Source organism: Diachasma alloeum, unplaced genomic scaffold (genome assembly GCF_001412515.2).
Source record: "Diachasma alloeum isolate Michigan unplaced genomic scaffold, Dall2.0 Dall_scaffold_00338, whole genome shotgun sequence".
Lineage (NCBI taxonomy): Eukaryota > Metazoa > Arthropoda > Insecta > Hymenoptera > Braconidae > Diachasma > Diachasma alloeum.
Window position 1 is genome coordinate 357,636 of NW_021680477.1, and position 18,250 is coordinate 375,885.

An 18,250-nucleotide genomic window follows, 5' to 3' on the forward strand; every position below is an offset into this window, starting at 1 on the left:
GGGGGGGGGGGGTCTCTCGGGATGTGAGCGGGGAATAATGAAATCAGATGACTGATTTTCCGTGTAACTCAATCAGAAAGGGGCCGCCATTTTGGGTCGACAGGGCCAACTGCGTAATTCGTGGGGAATCGGAGAATTGCGGAGGCAACCGGCGGGGGATCGCGATCTTTGGGGACAATTAGTCATGATGTGGACGAGGAAAATGCGGGTAATTGTTATAAATGGGGGATTGATGCGTTTTCGGGGCTGCGATCGGCATTTCCGATTTCGCAAAGTCATGGGAATTATTTTAATGCGAAATTTCGGGGGTTAATTATAGGCCGTTGCGTCATGATTTCGGAAATTGGAATGTACATGCTGGTCGGCGGATTTAGAGCCAGCTAGCGGAGAGGCGGTTTCCTTGTTGAGAGGAATTGGTTTTCAGTTTTTGGTATTTTTGGGTTTTCCTTGTTTTCGGGTCGAGAAGAGGAAGAAAACGTTGGGATCATAACATTTTTCATTTGTCCGGTAATTTTTAATCACTTCTATCTTTATTTGAAATTCTGTAAATTAATCTTTCTGTCATGACAAATCAATTAATTTGTCTTTCGTGAAACTGCCAAAGTAATTCTAATTTTTTTAAAATCAATTGCCTAATTTGCGAAGAAAAAAATCGAAAAATAAAATAAAATTCTCACACGAAACGGGAAATTATCATTGTTATCGTTGATTGCGGCATAAAAATATTTTAATTATTATTCTTGAAATCCGGAGTGTTGTTATCTCTTACAAATACCGACACTGGCTGGTTTCCAGCGCGGAGAATCGGAAAATTAAGAGACATGGTATAAGAAGATAGATAAGTTTCATTGGGAATTCTTGCTAACAATTGTTTTTTGTTTTTTTTCTCTCTATTTTCAGGTGACAAATTTCGTCTGGTCCTTGCGACCACCTTGAGGGAGGACGGCTACCCAGATGGCGGAGATTGGACTGCGATTGAGCAAGAGGGTGGCTCACGTGCTGACAGTTTTGAATATGTCATGTCTGGAAAGGTGTATCGCATTGAGGGAGACGAGGCAAGCAACGAACCAAGCACAAGGCTGTGAGTAAATATACATCAGTTTTTTTGTTGATCAATTGCTCTGACATCCCCGTACGGGAGAGAAAAATACGATAAATTTATGCGAAAATGACTGGAACGTAGCAAGAAGGAGATGGAGGAAAAAAAATTGAATATTTTCAGATGGATGAGAAATTAAATTTATGAATAATTGATGAGATCGAGATTTTTGCACGAAATATAAGGAGAATATGAATATGAAGAAATGCAAAAAATGGATGAGATGGAGTTATTTTGTTTCGCATTCCTGGACGAAATGTATGAAGAATATGAATTTGAGGGAATGAAAAAAAAAATGAAAGCCGGAGGTGGGATTTGAACCCACGACCCTTAGGTTTCCAGTCTGAGTCTTTACACTCTTGGCTATCGACTCATAACTTTATAAACCCAAATTTAATTAATCACCATTATGGATATCCAAGTGTTTTTAACAGTTTGGTACAGACCACACTATAGATTCAACGATTTTCAATCATCAAACTTGTCAGTTAAATTATGTGAAATTTTTTTTTTTAAATCGTGAATATTCCATGTTATTCAAATATCATTTTTCACAGAATTGTGATTTTTTTTAACCTTCGTTGTTTCTGAATAAATAATTGAAATTGTTTAAACTTTTGAAAACCTAATTTTTTTAGGCATAAAATCGATTTCTGCTAAAATTGTTTGTAGAAAATGCTCGTAATTTCGTCCGGAAACTTGGGGTCAAACGGGGCTCAAATGAAAGCTCTGATGTTCGACTGCAAAAGTAAAAAAGCATTTAACTAGAGAAAGAAAAAGCCAAAGTACGTGGACATCCTTAAATGGATGAAATGCTTACTACTGACTCTTGGGACAGATATTTCTTCTAGAACATGTCGAATCGAGAGAAAAAAAACAGAAACCGAAAAAAAAAATTAAAGCATTTTCACTCCCCTAAAACAATCCATCAAATGACAAATAGAGAGAAAAATTAATGGGCTGTTCAAAATAATTCACAACTATAGATTTTCAATAAAAGATATAGTACGTCGATCCACACGAGTTCATACATTATTTCCTCTAAAAAAGCAGCTCCCAGACTACCAAATTAACTAGTTTCCTCAAAACGAATCAACGATTTCGAACACTTCAATCCACTCAACCATTAATTTCTCGTATTTTTCTCTCTCCCTGTATCAACGTTTCGGATAAGGTTCTCAGGCCCCGCTGCAGTCCAATTTATCACGGTCTCTTCCAATGCATTACTGGAAGCATCCTCGACGATGTTAGTTTTTTTTTCTCTCCCACATAACGAATGTATGTCACGAAAGACGGAATCAATACTCAATATGGATTTTTATGCGAATCACTCTGCAATTATCAGAAGTAATTGCGAAAACGTTCTTTTTCGTCCTGGAATTGCCATTAATCCATTCCAGGCGTATGCGACTCGTTCAAAAGGAGTCGAACGGTAAATCGAATAATTCGAGGGAGGAATTTAATTTTCGGTTCAGTGAAAATTGGAGGAATACATCTGCCTTTCGGGGGACTAAAACCCCCGGTTCATGCGCATTCTCGTGCCCCTGTTCGTCATAAACTACGATTGATTGTCATTCTACGTGGAGGAGGTATCGGGTGTGCGGGGCGAGAGAAGAGACTGTTTGAAATTGTCGTGGAACATGCGGGGGAGGACACTACTGTAATTTGAAAGTCCTGCAATAAAAAAATGGCCTCCGTGAAATATTTATCACATGTGTAGTCACTAAAAAAATTTGTGTTTAAAACAAGTGGGAAATTGCTCGTGTATTGCATACGGTATAGTTATTTTTGCTAATAAATTAGCAATATGCTTTCGAATGGTTATTTTGCACATAATTTCCTTCTATCACGTATAATTCGTTGTTTATTTCGTTTTATTAAATTGAATAAGATTTCTTTTCAACTAATTTTGTCAGATTTTCAAGTTTGTTGAATGTTATCATCATTATTATTCTTATTATCCCTTTCTTCTATACAACCGATTGTCTTTTTTACGGTTCTATCTCTCCCCTCAGCCCTTCGATAAAATGTTAATAGAAAAATTTTCTTTACACATACTTGAATGAATTTAAAATATCACATTTGAAGAAACCATCAGAAAGCTCACTTTCAGGGAAATTCATGAAAAATTCGAAATTTTCAACAATCATCATGAAAATCAAATCAACCAATATAGCTATCGTAATAATCTTTTAACTTCGACTTAATGGCATTAAAACAAACATTTTAAGCTATGATTAAATTCATTTGAAGCATGATATTCAAAGATATCCCCGGAATTCTGATTTTCAAAAAATACAAAATTTTTGCAAATTTTCAAATAAATCAAAATAACGATTATTGCTATCGCCTTCATCTTTGAACTTGGTCAAAAGGACATCCAAACAAATTTTTCAAGCCATTATTCAATCAATTCAGAAAATTTTTTTTAGTTATCGTGGGACAACCGATTTTCAAAAAAATGCGAAAGTTAAAAAAAACTAATCGATGAATTAAATTGTTCAGAACACTGGAATAAACAAAACTGCAGACGGAAAAGTTGAATCTGATGATTTTTCCATTTTAGATCACCCGGAAATCGGAAAAATGACACAATACGAAAAAATTGAATTAGTCAACTTGCTCTGATTCAATTTGTTTTTCCAGATTTGCGGGGGATCTAAAATCTAAATGAAAATCATACGATTAAAACTTCCTGAACATTATGAATCATTTTGAAGACGATCCGATCATCTGCAGACCCTTTGTAGATTTTCAAAGAGCAAAATCGTTTTTTTCCTGAATAAATTTTCTAGTGACTACACATGCCTCAAAAATCTCACGGAGTCAATTCTTTTATAGCAAGACATTCAAATTTCCGTAGTGTCCCCCCTTAATGTCTCCTTTATTACCGACTCCCGGTTGAATCGAGTTTTATGTTCGGTGCGTGGAACTGACGCTGAAAAATCATCGTAATAAATCCCACAATGTCCAAAATTATCGCATTATTTGGCGAGGCGAACCGTATCAATCCGAAATGGATTTTATACCGATTAAAAAATCGATGACAGCCTCAGGATAGAAATCAAATTAAAATCGTTCGATGATTGTGAATTTACCAAGAGCCAGAAAATTGTCGTGAATTACTCAAGGCACATGAATAGTGACGCACAGAAGATCCTCATGAAAAAATCGATGAGAACTGGATTTTAGGAGGAAACGAGGAGCCGAACCGACGAAGGATGAAGAGAATTCAGGTGTTAGCCCTCGTAGAACAGGGATCCACTCTGGGTTCACTCTGTTGATAATGAAGCGAGTGAACACAGCTGGTGGTATCTCAGTTTTCTGAGGGCGTTGTCGACGTTTGTCCGTCCGTACCGGCGGACTAATCAACTATAACTATTGCTGGGGAAAAAAAAAAAATGATCATACGACTGACGTCTGATTGGACATCGCGATGAATTCTGCACGGGGCGTCACCGCTATGACGATGGAACTGGAATTGAGATGCTGATGTGATGGAATGATGGCTCTCTGGCCATTATTTGTGCACTGATAGCGCAGATCCTTGAAACGAGTCTTTTGCGGAATTCTTTTAGTTCTTGTCGAGAGAATGCAGTAGTGTTTTCAGAATTTCGTCGGAGCCTGGACCTGGGAGGACACTATTATTCGGAAGAAGTTGACAATTTTACTGCGTCGAAGGCGTCTTTACTAAATATCAACGAATATTCGTTGAGTCGCATTCAATTTTAGCAGTTGAGAAACGCCGTTAATGGTAGATCAGTCGTCACACTGTTGGAAATTTTCTCAAATTCAAGTAACAGAACAGAACAAAATACTTTATTTCCTTGATGCCACTGTTACAGTTTTACGTTTACACAATTCATAGGAAAATACTCATAGGAACGCTCCAATAAATTATGTTTTCATATCAAATAAAATTTCAAATAATGTGTAATGAGTAATGATAATTTCTAATAATGGAATGAAACTATTTTATTTCTTATTGAATAGTTGAATTGAATTATATTTTTTACTCATCTTGAAGATTGAAAAAAAAGCGAGATTTCGAGTTGTACAATTATTGGTATTTTAATTATAGATTGAATTTTCAAACTCATTGGAAAAATTGAAGATTACATTCAATTTGTTTCTAATAGATTGAAATCAATAATTGCCACAATTTCCGTAATTTTTCAATATTTTAATTACATTGAATATTCCAGAAAATTTTTTTATCGAAGAATCTGAAATTCTTACTGAGTCATGTCGTCATTTATTTATTTATTATTATTATTATTCAATAATATTAGTTGAATTCAATTTAATTTTTTATTTACTCTGAATATTGAAAAAAAATTAGAGTAATTATTGGCATTTCGATGATTGATTGAATTTTAAAACTCATTGGAAAAATAGAAGATTACATTCAATTTATTTCTGACTAAATTGGGATCGCTAATTGCCACAATTTTCATATTTTTGCAAAATAATAGTTCTTTTGAATAGTCGAAAAATTAACCGATTTGTTAATAACAAGATGTGTGCAAATTTCGTATCAATTAAAAGTATTTGAATTTTGTTGCTTGAAATTTTGAGATTAATTTTCCAACAGTGCAGTGTGCCATCGAGTGGAGTAATCGTAATCACCTACTTAGTACTATTTTCATAAATAATGCACAATATAATACTGTTTTCATAAATTATTTCATATCATGTTTCGTATCAATGACTGTAATCATTTTATTATTAAACGCTCTTCAACCGCTCATCTAATCACTCATTTTTATTCATCACCATTCCATTCGGATCGTACACACATCACCATGCCGAGGGAACTGCGGGGTCATTTGGAAATGACTGGGCTTCCATGAAACTGAGGCTGATGAATTTATGGGAATGCTCCCACTGCAGGGGATTTTGCGATCGAGGGGTGAGTGGGGACTGGAGAAGTAGTAGTGGCTTGGTTTGGTCAGGCGTATCGGTGGATTGGGGAGAAATTCAACTGAGTCGGGGGTTTTCACTCAAAATTCGAGGTGGAATCCTCCATCAGTGTTCTAATAACGTTTTCCATTCTCTAGAAACACATGTGGAGATGAAAATCTGTTGAAAATCGTTCTTGAATTTTAGTAATCGTGCAGGTTTGTTTTTCCTGCAATTCTGGATGTAATTGCAATGCAAAATGCAATAATAATTCAGTGACAATAACAATATTTTGCCAAACTTTTATGAAAATATCGTTATTTTTCCTGGTCTTCAATAATTTCATGAAATAATAATTTAATTTTTATTAAGTTATTATTTATAAATTAAATGATAATTTCAGAAATTGAATTATAATTATTTAATTATTGGTTTATTAATTTGCAATTTAATAAATTAAGAATAATTTCATGAATAATAATTAATGACAATTCACCGTTTTCATTAATTTTTCATCAAACTGTCAATTTTTAATGACGAAAATCCTTGAAATTTCAGTGGAGCTACCATATGACAAAAATATTCCAGAAGAACTCTAGCGGATTTTCTAGAAAATTCCATTAGATTTAGTTACTAAAAATGACAAAATTTTTAGTGACTTAACTCATTAACTTTTATTGAAAATATTGTAATTTTTATGAGATTAATTTCATTTTTCTCCAAATTTTTCGTGAAAATTCTTGAAAAAACAATGACTGGCAGAAATTTTAATGAATAGTGTCCTAATGACATTTCAAATTCTCTAGAAACTTATAGATGGTAGAAAATAGAAAATTTTGAGCCGTCATAAATTAAAATCGGCTGAATAAAACCCAAGTTAGTGAAAAAAAACGAAAAAAACTCAGAAAAAATTATATCTCAAAAATGGGCTGTCGAAAAAAATCTGAAAAAAATTGCGAGATATTTTTTCTAGCCCCCCAATCGTAGCCGTTGACTCGTTCGGCATGGAATACCTCATTTACAATTTTCTCCCGATTTTCATCTTCAAAATTTAAGTTATGTTTATACTACTTTAATTCCTGAAAAATTCATGGTTAATCCACCAGATTAATCCTCTCCACACCCATAACCCCCGAAAAAATCCACATCGAAAATTCTTCTGGGCATGACCCACTCATCTCACCGTTTCCAATTTATTTTGTAGAATTTTGTCAATGAAAAGTGACGAAAAATAAAGTAGGCAAAACCGAAAAACTAATGAAATTTTCAAACGAAATTCAATCCAATTTTCCCCTATTTTTTAATGAAATTTTGTCGTCCATAAATCTTCAATTTCCACCAGTGCACTATAACTTTCATTACTCAATTCATTATTCACAGTAGCGTTAAAAATTCCTGCCCACCCAAGACACAGGACTGTCCCTTGATACCCGAAAAAATCATGGCTAATCCCCTATTAATCCTCTCCACCCCCCTAACCCCCGAAAAACCCGAGCCCTCCGCACCCCTCACGACGAATTCGACCTTGCTCGCCTCCCGAAAATTCCTCTGGGCACAACCCACTCATCCCACCGTTTCCAATTTATTTTGTAGAATTTTGTCAACGAAAAGTGACAAAAAATAAAGTAGGCAAAACCGAAAAACTAATGAAATTTTCAAACGAAATTCAATCCAATTTTCCCCTATTTTTTAATGAAATTTTGTCGTCCATAAATCTTCAATTTCCACCAGTGCACTATAACTTTCATTACTCAATTCATTATTCACAGTAGCGTTAAAAATTCCTGCCCACCCAAGACACAGGACTGTCCCTTGATACCCGAAAAAATCATGGCTAATCCCCTATTAATCCTCTCCACCCCCCTAACCCCCGAAAAACCCGAGCCCTCCGCACCCCTCACGACGAATTCGACCTTGCTCGCCTCCCGAAAATTCCTCTGGGCACAACCCACTCATCCCATCCTTTCCAATTTATTTTATGGAATTTTCTCAATGAAAAGTGACGAAAAATAAAGTAGGCAAAACCGAAAAACTAATGAAATTTTCAAACGAAATTCAATCCAATTTTCCCCTATTTTTTAATGAAATTTTGTCGTCCATAAATCTTCAATTTCCACCAGTGCACTATAACTTTCATTACTCAATTCATTATTCACAGTAGCGTTAAAAATTCCTGCCCACCCAAGACACAGGACTGTCCCTTGATACCCGAAAAAATCATGGCTAATCCCCTATTAATCCTCTCCACCCCCGTAACCCCCGAAAAACCCGAGCCCTCCGCACCCCTCACGACGAATTCGACCTTGCTCGCCTCCCGAAAATTCCTCTGGGCATGACCCAGTTATCTCACCGTTTCACCGCGCTCACCTGGCCGACTGGGAGCCCAGCGCCCCCCGCCCCCCCCCTCCCCCCGGGGGTGCTAAAACCCCCGCAGGGGAAACCGGGGATCCACGGCAACATTGTGCCCCCCCCATTGTAGACTCCGGGGAAAGGTCAGGCGTGGCACGAGGGGGAGAGGGAAAACTAGGATACCCGAAGACCTCTAGCTTCCTGAAAACTAGGTCATCCTGTTGCCCGAAGTACAGCGCCCGAGTGTGTCCGTCACCCTTTTCTCCTTTCGTCCTACCGTGCCCCCACCACTTTTCCATCCTGTTGCCGTCCTATTCACTCGTGCATTAGTGCAATATCCAGACGCGATTGCAATGACACGCAGTACAGGGCTTTATCTCCCGGAAAAATCTGGACTTTCATCGCCAGATATTTTTAAAATTCCTCAAACAAGCGAAATTAATTGAAAATTTTTCAACGAAAGCCGCAGGTTTTTTTTTTTATCGAAGTTACGGTACGGAGAGCACGGGAGTTTCGGAGTGCTTTCATCTCTCAAGAATCATTGAATGACATTAAGGGTTAAAAATTCAGAGTGCATGGGATTGAGGTTTAAATGAGTTTGCGCGAAAAGTGCACCCGGGAGAGCGGGAGGAAGCGAGAGGCTTTCATTGACGTCACGGGGAGAGTCATGATGGCGGGCGCGTTGTTATCCTGGATTGACAACGAAAATCCCACGTCGGTAGTAATCCTGTTGGGCCAGTGGTAATAACGCAATTTCTTTTTATTTAACATTTTTGTTTGGAAATTTTTAGAATGTTTAGGATTTCACTCTCTCGTGAGGGATAATTGATCTACTGTTCGAGGAATTTATGCATAAGTCGTTGGATTGGCTGAATTTATTCTTGTTCTATGTCTAAATGTAGAGGCTTTCGCGGTTGAGAGAAAAATCTGTTGAAATCTGTTGAGAAAAATCTGTCGACAATTTTTCATGAAATTGCAGTGCAAAATGTCATAATTCTCATCGAGTTGGTTAAATTCCCTCGAGTCAATCTGTTCCACTCCATCAAATATTCCAGTGCGAGAGTACAATGTGTTGCATAAAAAATCTTGAATTTTAATAATTTTGTAGGATATCGCTCTGAGAATAATTTTTCACAAAATTGCAGTACAAAATGTTATGATTCTTCTAAAAATTACAGTATTGCTAGTAAAAGTTCCTCAACAATACAATCTTATCATTATAAATGCTGTGATTATTCTGGATTTAATTCTCGTGAAGAATAATCGATCTAATGTTCAGTGAATTTACGCATAGATTCTTGTTTGACCTAAATTCATTTTTATTTTACGTCGAAACGAGGAAATCTTTGCCCTCGAGAGAACAATCTATTTAAAAAACCCTCGAATTTTAGTAATTTCTTTTAACAAAATTGCAGTGCAAAATGTTATAATTCTCGTGAAAATTACAATATTTTAAACAAAAGTTCAAAAATACAATCTCACCACTAGATACGTCATGATTATTCTAGATTTAATTCTCCCGTGAAGAATAATACCTAATGTTCACGGCATTTACGAAAAAATCATTGTTCGACCTGAATTTATTTTAGTTTTACGTCTAATTGTGGAAACTTTCGCCCTCGAACAGCCCTGACATTGGCTTGCGCTTACGTGGCGACAAGTCTGAAGAGTTTCGGAACTTTAATTACCACTGTTGTCTGTTCATGTTGTTCATGGTAAAAATATTTATTTTCGCCTCGCTTCATGTGATCCTGCATCATACGCATTTGAAAAAAAAAAATGCTTCTGCACTTGTGACAAAATCAAACGCCGTTTTCAATCTTCAGTTATTTGATAACGGCAGAGTGAAAAATCCCAATTTTTTTTTCATTCTAAAGATTTTTTTTGGGGTTTAAAATGAGACTTGACTAGTTCAAATCGCATCATCTGATCGGGAGATATCGAAGATTGCAGACTGACGGTTTTTCATGCGCTGAAGAGAGATGTCAAGGTCACGGAATATTCTGCATTTATTTTATAAAATTGGGCTTTTTCCATTTTCCTCCGCAAGATACTCCTCTCGTGGAACGCATACTTATCAGACAAAAGTATTTTTTTCTCTCACTCTGTGTTCACTTGATCCCTTTACATTTAAAGTAATTTTTTTCCTCCGTTTCTCCATTGCTTACGGAATAATAAATGCTTAATACACGTCATACGTTCACGTCACACATTGTACATATTCTCGATGATCGTGAAAAGCACTCTGACACGTATGCACATGCATAACTGTGAGAGCAGGCCACTAGGAAATTGATTACGCAATTTGTCGATAGTCGTACCCAGGGCCGGCTATAATCGACATTCTTTGACGAGCAACAGGGGCCCCCCCTATTTGCAATGGAAAAATCATCCTCGGTTTTGCGAGTGTTGGCAGTGATGAGGATGAGGAAATTTGTCTTGTCAGAAGCACTCCTGATCCAAAAGTTTAAATTAAACTTGAACGGAATAAAATAACTCGGGTGATGGCGATTTGCGGACGGTTTTTCATCGTTTAAAAACGAAACATTAATTTTATTCAGAGAATTTCATTTGAACCAACTATCATTTGGTTGTTAATTTTCAAATAAACATGAGTTCATAGTGAATACCAGTTATCTCTTCTTGAGATACATTTGATTGGGAGAAATCGAACTTCTCTAGAATTGAAGTTCCTTTTGTCTGTCGCAATAATGAGAGTATTTGATTTCTTTCTAGCCGAAAGTTTGCCAACTCCAGAAATTCGTTGGCTTACTCAAAAATCAAAATTATTCTCATGACTAAATAGTTGTTATCGCAATCAACACGATCGTACGTTGTTCCAAGTAAATTATAATTGAAGTGAGCATTTCGTATGTCGAATCAGGATGAATATTGTTACGCGGAAAAAGCTTTGAGATTGTAGTAAGATGTCGTTGAGTTGAAAGAAGTTTATATTTCTGGACTAAAAAAATCGCATTAGTTTACAATAACAGAATCACAGATTACGGCAATTCAACACAAACTTGGATATCACAAATTTCGTTCGATGTGATGTACGGAAAGCTCAATTTAAACATCGGCTTCATTCGGGAAAACAACATTCAATTCATTCCTCAATGTAATCATCTCCTGAGTACGAATTTTTGATCAATTCATGAAAGCGGAAAATTTGTCGACTAGAGATTATATTAGGTTAAAGAAAATAGAAATTTTCCATTTTTGTGGTGAATACATCTGATTCGACGCCGAGGACTGCTTTATTTGATTCAAGGAAATGTATCTCAAGAAGAAATAATTGATATTCACCGTAAGATATTATTTATTTCAAATTGGTCAAGTGTATAATATGTGATACAAGAGAGCAACATCTCAATAAAAATAATTCATGGACCGTTTCAGGGGGCAAAAGGAAGATGATACTAATGAAAAAAAAATTTGTTCTGGAAATTAGATAATATTTCTGAAGAGAAAACTTGAGCTTGAAAGAAGGAAAATATGTTATTGCTTTCCTTCAAACTCATTGCGATTGATAGCAAGTGAGTTATATTTTCGAAATATCTGAAGCTTCTCTCCTGCACAAATTCTGTATTCATTCAATACGAAAGTCTCTGATCCACGATTCACTGAATCGAAACTTTCAGTAATTTCAGTAATTCTCTCATCACTCGACACGAATTAAAGTGATTAATCCTGTAGCTTCCAAAAAAAAATTGCTAAATTTTTTTTTTGCTGTTGTCACCATTCACCTCACCTCCCAAAATAGTATAAAAAATTTTCTGAAGCCCTGAAAAATCGAGACTCGGCTGAAACTCGAAAAGCCTCTCCTAAAAAAAAAACCCAAACAATTTTCGCCGATATTCAAAGTTCCCCATTCCAAAGCTTTCCTTCAAACTCATTGCGATTGATAGCAAGTGAGTTATATTTTCGAGATATCTGAAGCTTCTCTCCTGCACAAATTCTGTATTCAATACGAGAGTCTCTGATCCACGATTCACTGAATCGAAACTTTCAGTAATTTCAGTAATTCTCTCATCACTCGACACGAATTAAAGTGATTAATCCTGTAGCTTCCAAAAAAAAATTGCTAAATTTTTTTTTTGCTGTTGTCACCATTCACCTCACCTCCCAAAATAGTATAAAAAATTTTCTGAAGCCCTGAAAAATCGAGACTCGGCTGAAACTCGAAAAGCCTCTCCTAAAAAAAAAACCCAAACAATTTTCGCCGATATTCAAAGTTCCCCATTCCAAAGCTTTCCTTCAAACTCATTGCGATTGATAGCAAGTGAGTTATATTTTCGAGATATCTGAAGCTTCTCTCCTGCACAAATTCTGTATTCATTCAATACGAAAGTCTCTGATCCACGATTCACTGAATCGAAACTTTCAGTAATTTCAGTAATTCTCTCATCACTCGACACGAATTAAAGTGATTAATCCTGTAGCTTCCAAAAACAAATTGCTAAATTTTTTTTTTGCTGTTGTCACCATTCACCTCACCTCCCGAAATAATATAAAAAAGTTTCTGAAGCCCTGAAAAATCGAGACTCGGCTGAAACTCGAAAAACCTCTCCTAAAAAAAAAACCCAAACAATTCCCTCCGATATTCAAGGTTCCCCATTCCAAAGCCCTCTCCATCAACCTGCAATAATTGATGTTGCGCGCGTGAAGTAGCTCAAGTGAGTCACACGACACGCGTACAGGCTGGATCAGCAAGTTTTCCGGGTCGTCCACGAAGTCGGCCGGTTGCGAGTGAAAAACAAGGACACATTCTCGTACGCCTCTCGTCGGAACGTAATCGTTAGTCGGGCCAAGCATAGATGGGTCTGTTACGCAACCCCTCGTTAGGCCATCGCGATGTATTTTCGTCATTGAAAAAACCGGTGCACCGTTCACTACACCATCCCATCCAACAATCGTCGAACAATTCGCCCCCCAAAAACCCCCATTTCATCGGTGTGAAAATCCCTTTTCCCTGCCACCTCATATTTTCCCCTAATCATTCAAACGTTGTGTCATACCCGAGGAATTGACGTACGCCGGGGGCAAGGACGCGATAAAACTCGCCAATCATCATCGTAAAACACGATGAATCCATCAATTCCAGCGCTGAAAGTCGCGAAAAATCCCAGACAAAATCTCCATTCCCGTTGAAAAATCCAACCGAAAAAAAATATCAAGTCAGACGAAAAAAATGAGTACGATTGCATCTCCCTTGATTTCCTTTTGGCACGCCATCACAATTTCGTCCTCGACACGTGGATCCCACCGCCAATTATACACGAATGCCATTATATATAGAAATGTAAACTCCCCAGTACCTCAGTCGTTCTTACTCCACTCGCCGATGAGTTTTATCATTAAAAAATCCGCAAAAATCACGAACCCAAACCCGTAAAAATCCAACATCAGGCCAAATTCTTCACCCCAGCCACAGAGTGATGGCGAAAAAATACAAAAAAAACTAACGTAGAAACCGCCCCCGTCAGCCCATCAGCACAAACCGACGGAATATACTTGGCATAGCCCTGGTCTCTCCGTATAAACGTCGATTGTGTAATAATCTTCTTGTTCTTCTTCTTCAACTCTGTCTCTCGCACGAATCGTCACAGTTTAACAAGCAGTGCGTCGCGTTACGCTTCCCCACGAGTCCTACAGTTTTTTTTTTTTTTTTTTTTTTTTTTTTTTTTTTTTTTTTTTTTTTTTTTTTTTTTTTTTTTTTTTTTTTTTTTTTTTTTTTTTTTTTTTTTTTTTTTTTTTTTTTTTTTTTTTTTTTTTTTTTTTTTTTTTTTTTTTTTTTTTTTTTTTTTTTTTTTTTTTTTTTTTTTTTTTTTTTTTTTTTTTTTTTTTTTTTTTTTTTTTTTTTTTTTTTTTTTTTTTTTTTTTTTTTTTTTTTTTTTTTTTTTTTTTTTTTTTTTTTTTTTTTTTTTTTTTTTTTTTTTTTTTTTTTTTTTTTTTTTTTTTTTTTTTTTTTTTTTTTTTTTTTTTTTTTTTTTTTTTTTTTTTTTTTTTTTTTTTTTTTTTTTTTTTTTTTTTTTTTTTTTTTTTTTTTTTTTTTTTTTTTTTTTTTTTTTTTTTTTTTTTTTTTTTTTTTTTTTTTTTTTTTTTTTTTTTTTTTTTTTTTTTTTTTTTTTTTTTTTTTTTTTTTTTTTTTTTTTTTTTTTTTTTTTTTTTTTTTTTTTTTTTTTTTTTTTTTTTTTTTTTTTTTTTTTTTTTTTTTTTTTTTTTTTTTTTTTTTTTTTTTTTTTTTTTTTTTTTTTTTTTTTTTTTTTTTTTTTTTTTTTTTTTTTTTTTTTTTTTTTTTTTTTTTTTTTTTTTTTTTTTTTTTTTTTTTTTTTTTTTTTTTTTTTTTTTTTTTTTTTTTTTTTTTTTTTTTTTTTTTTTTTTTTTTTTTTTTTTTTTTTTTTTTTTTTTTTTTTTTTTTTTTTTTTTTTTTTTTTTTTTTTTTTTTTTTTTTTTTTTTTTTTTTTTTTTTTTTTTTTTTTTTTTTTTTTTTTTTTTTTTTTTTTTTTTTTTTTTTTTTTTTTTTTTTTTTTTTTTTTTTTTTTTTTTTTTTTTTTTTTTTTTTTTTTTTTTTTTTTTTTCACCAACACATATAACGCGGGTTAGCACCCACCAACAGACTGGTGGGTACGCTTCCCCGGGAGCGTAACCAACTCTCGGTTTTAACTCATTCCTAGCTATTGCTAGAACAACTAGTATTCACCCAGCCGTCGTGTTGCTGGGACGCTCGCGGCTCTATTCAAATCAAAGCTGTATAATAACTAGAAGACAAATGCTTAACCAGCATGCGATCAATTTTCAAAAAGGATAACGTCGACGAGGAATAGCCGGGAATAAGTGAGGAACAAGTGGTAAATTCACAGCTGAGGAGGGGAGGGAAAGACTGCTGGAAATGTGTTGAGTTTAACGTTTTTAAAAATCGGTGAATATTTATTCGGTGATAGATTAAATACGAGTAAAATCGGCCATTTTAGCATCCACTGGCAACGAGTTAATCGAGGTTGTAGACGCATTCGAGAGGGGATAGTGCATATAAATGACGCGGGGAGAGGAGATACCGACTGTTTAAGGAGGGGTATTAGGAGGGAAACACGAGAGAGACTGCAATACGCGGGCTATTATTAGTGCATCGAGGATGTGTCTCGTTCTCTTTTTACCGAGCCCTGGGCGCAACCGAGTCGCGGTCAACGATTATTGGGTGGGAATAGACGGTATTTTATTTAGTACAGTCCGATCGTCCAGGGGATTTTAATCCACCCGAGGGCTCAACAATAACTCGCGAAATCGTTGAAATGTTGGCGATTTTCATTCGCGTTTTTTAATGTAGCGATATGTCGAGCTGTTGCGATATTGTTTTTGAGAAATCGCGGGTAATTATTCCAACGAAAACAATAAATACAAGCGCTGTTGTCAGTACGCGGCGATCAGCTGACTCCGCGGTTGGTCGTCTCAATGGAACAGCTGATCGCGTTTCTTTGACATTGCACAGGGCCAGTGAAAAATTGAGTGATCACGACGGTTTTAACGGTAGATAGCGCATTGTGAAGTTGAAATAATATTTGAACATTTTAGTTTGATTCAGGATGAATTGAGGACGAGGTTATACCGTGGGAGTGTACTGCCGGAAGCTAAATTACACTGTCATTTGAGAGTGAGAGGGATTGAATGGAGAGAAATAATGTTATAGGAAATGTTGGGGCAGTTGGGGCTCGTGCCAGATGCGCGTTTACACGGGCCCTGAATACTGTAAATGCACTATCTGGTACGACATCTCTTCTGTCATCGTCACCGTTTGCAATCGCGTCTGACTTGAGACACATCAATGCTCCTCAGGAGTTTAATCCTTCTGCTCCCATTTCCCCTCATTCGTTGCTCTGACTTGTGAGGGGAGGAATTGTCCTTGCCCCGACACCTTGCCGATCACTTTCCTCGCGATTTTTGTTCGCCATCGAATAAGCTTTCCACCTGCTCAAGGCCATGTTTTTTTTTTCTTGTCATTGCTCTCATTGGCGGTTTAATGCTTAGACCGAGGCATTGTCATTTAGATTGTTGTCTTTTATTTTGTCATATTTTTAATCTAGGTTTAAGGATGTATCTGTAAGGCGTTAAATAGGTTGACATTGTTCCCCTCGCACATGGAGGAAGATTCTAGTCTTCGGCTTGATGATCAGTCGACAGGATGAACAGCTGGGAATGCAGTCGCTGTTGGCAATGGAACGTTCTACTGTGATTATGTAATAATAATAAAGCTCATGTGATCAATCTCTATCATTTCATTTCACCCGCTTTTGTGTATGTGCTTTTGATTATTCATGGAAGTTCTCTCGGGAATTTTTTCCATTTTTTGGCTCAATTCTCGTAGATCATCTGTTGCAAATACTTTAGACGAATGATTTTTATGAAAAAAAAATAATAAAAAAGAAGAGGAAGTCTGTTCAGAGATGATGATTCTGTGTTGTTTCTCCCCGGGATGTGGAAAATTTGGGGTTCCGGCTGACGACAGAGGTTTCCACTCAAATCTTGAACATTTCATAATCACAATCAACTCCAAGTTATTTCATTCTTCACAATAAATCGCAACATTCTCTTGAGTACAAGTATTGTCTGAGTAAAATCGCTATTCAGTATCGAATAATTTGTGTCATTTATCTGAATCCTCGATCCAATTTCCCCCCTCCCCCAAAGAAAAACTTGATGAACCGTTTCTCACGGTGAGATACCATCCGAGGAGGAGAAACTGACAAAAATAAATCGAGTAGCGCTCGCCAATCAAACTGGGAGATTCACCGTTTGGCAGGTGAACCGGAAGCCAAAAGCCCTGGCATACCTTGAGAATACACGAATAAGAAGATTGCACTGGGATGCCAATTGGGTCCTTCAGTCGAGTAAATCTCCTCAGCAACGTCTTTCTTATCTCAAGTTATCCGAGTTTTGACAGTGACTTAAAACAAAAAAAAAACTATACGATTGTAATGAGAGAACGAACAACTGATGGAGACGAAATGAAAACGCTGGATGACAGCCGCCCGTCCTGTTGTGAATCTCGAAGACAGTGATGATTATTCGGTCCTCAATGGCGACCGGCGTGCTGGCAGTGTGGTTAGCTGGTTGTGTGATTCCCAACCAAAACACGACCGCTATCGACACTGCATTTACGACGGTCGCATTAAGCACAACCACGTTCGTGATGCTAAAAAAAATGCCATCGCATTCACCAATTGCCACTTTTTTTCCCGATTACAACACGTACGTGTAATCGAAGAGGATCAAGATCAATCTTTGCACTAGTTTCATGGCAAAAGTAACAATACATTCCGATATTATGATTATGCTGTTATGTATGAGTGATGCATTGGCAAGAGGTAGTTTATCCGAACGTTGATATTGTTAACAATTCCCTTTCCATTCGTCGTTGAACACTCGGTTGTGCTGTCGAATCGGCAAAATCACAGGATAATAATGTTTCATTCTCTTATTGCAGATCTGCATACGTGTCCTTCGGTGGCCTTCTCATGAGGCTGCAAGGTGACGCCAACAATCTACATGGATTCGAGATCGACCAGCACATGTACCTGTTAATGAAGAAACTAGCCTTTTAAAGTCATCTATTTTTAATTGAGGAATAAATCATTTTCACGGGAGGGGAAATCTGCTCGGGCTCTATTGGGCTTGAAAACATGAATTCAGAACGTGTACTGTTTTTCAGACATTGTGAATGCACCGCTCATAATAAAAAATGAGGAGGCGTTTCAAGGGCGAATCAAAGTGTGCACTCTGCATTTCGAAAGAATAATGCAGAGTTGATGACCACACCATCGATTTGCCCTGGTTATGAGTTTTTGTATTAAAGTTTCATGATTCCTAGCCATTCCGTAATTGTGAATTGTTAGGGGGGGGGGG

The 18,250-nt window shown here is 36.1% G+C and overlaps 1 protein-coding gene and 1 long non-coding RNA gene across 3 annotated transcripts in view; both read left to right on the plus strand.

The window, feature by feature from the left end:
* The window catches only part of LOC107040555 (DNA-directed RNA polymerases I, II, and III subunit RPABC3), a gene marked incomplete at its 3' end in the record, with an annotated part of 38,405 nt that extends 20,155 nt beyond the window's left edge, over positions 1-18,250 (plus strand). For both annotated transcript variants that reach the window (XM_015260680.1, XM_015260681.1), the window contains 2 exon segments: positions 901-1,081; positions 17,832-18,250. In XM_015260680.1, coding sequence (XP_015116166.1) covers positions 901-1,081; positions 17,832-17,949 — 299 coding nt within the window.
* Positions 15,211-16,612, plus strand: LOC107040556. The gene is made up of 2 exons (XR_001461017.1): positions 15,211-16,112; positions 16,432-16,612. It is a non-coding gene; the product is annotated as an uncharacterized LOC107040556 (long non-coding RNA).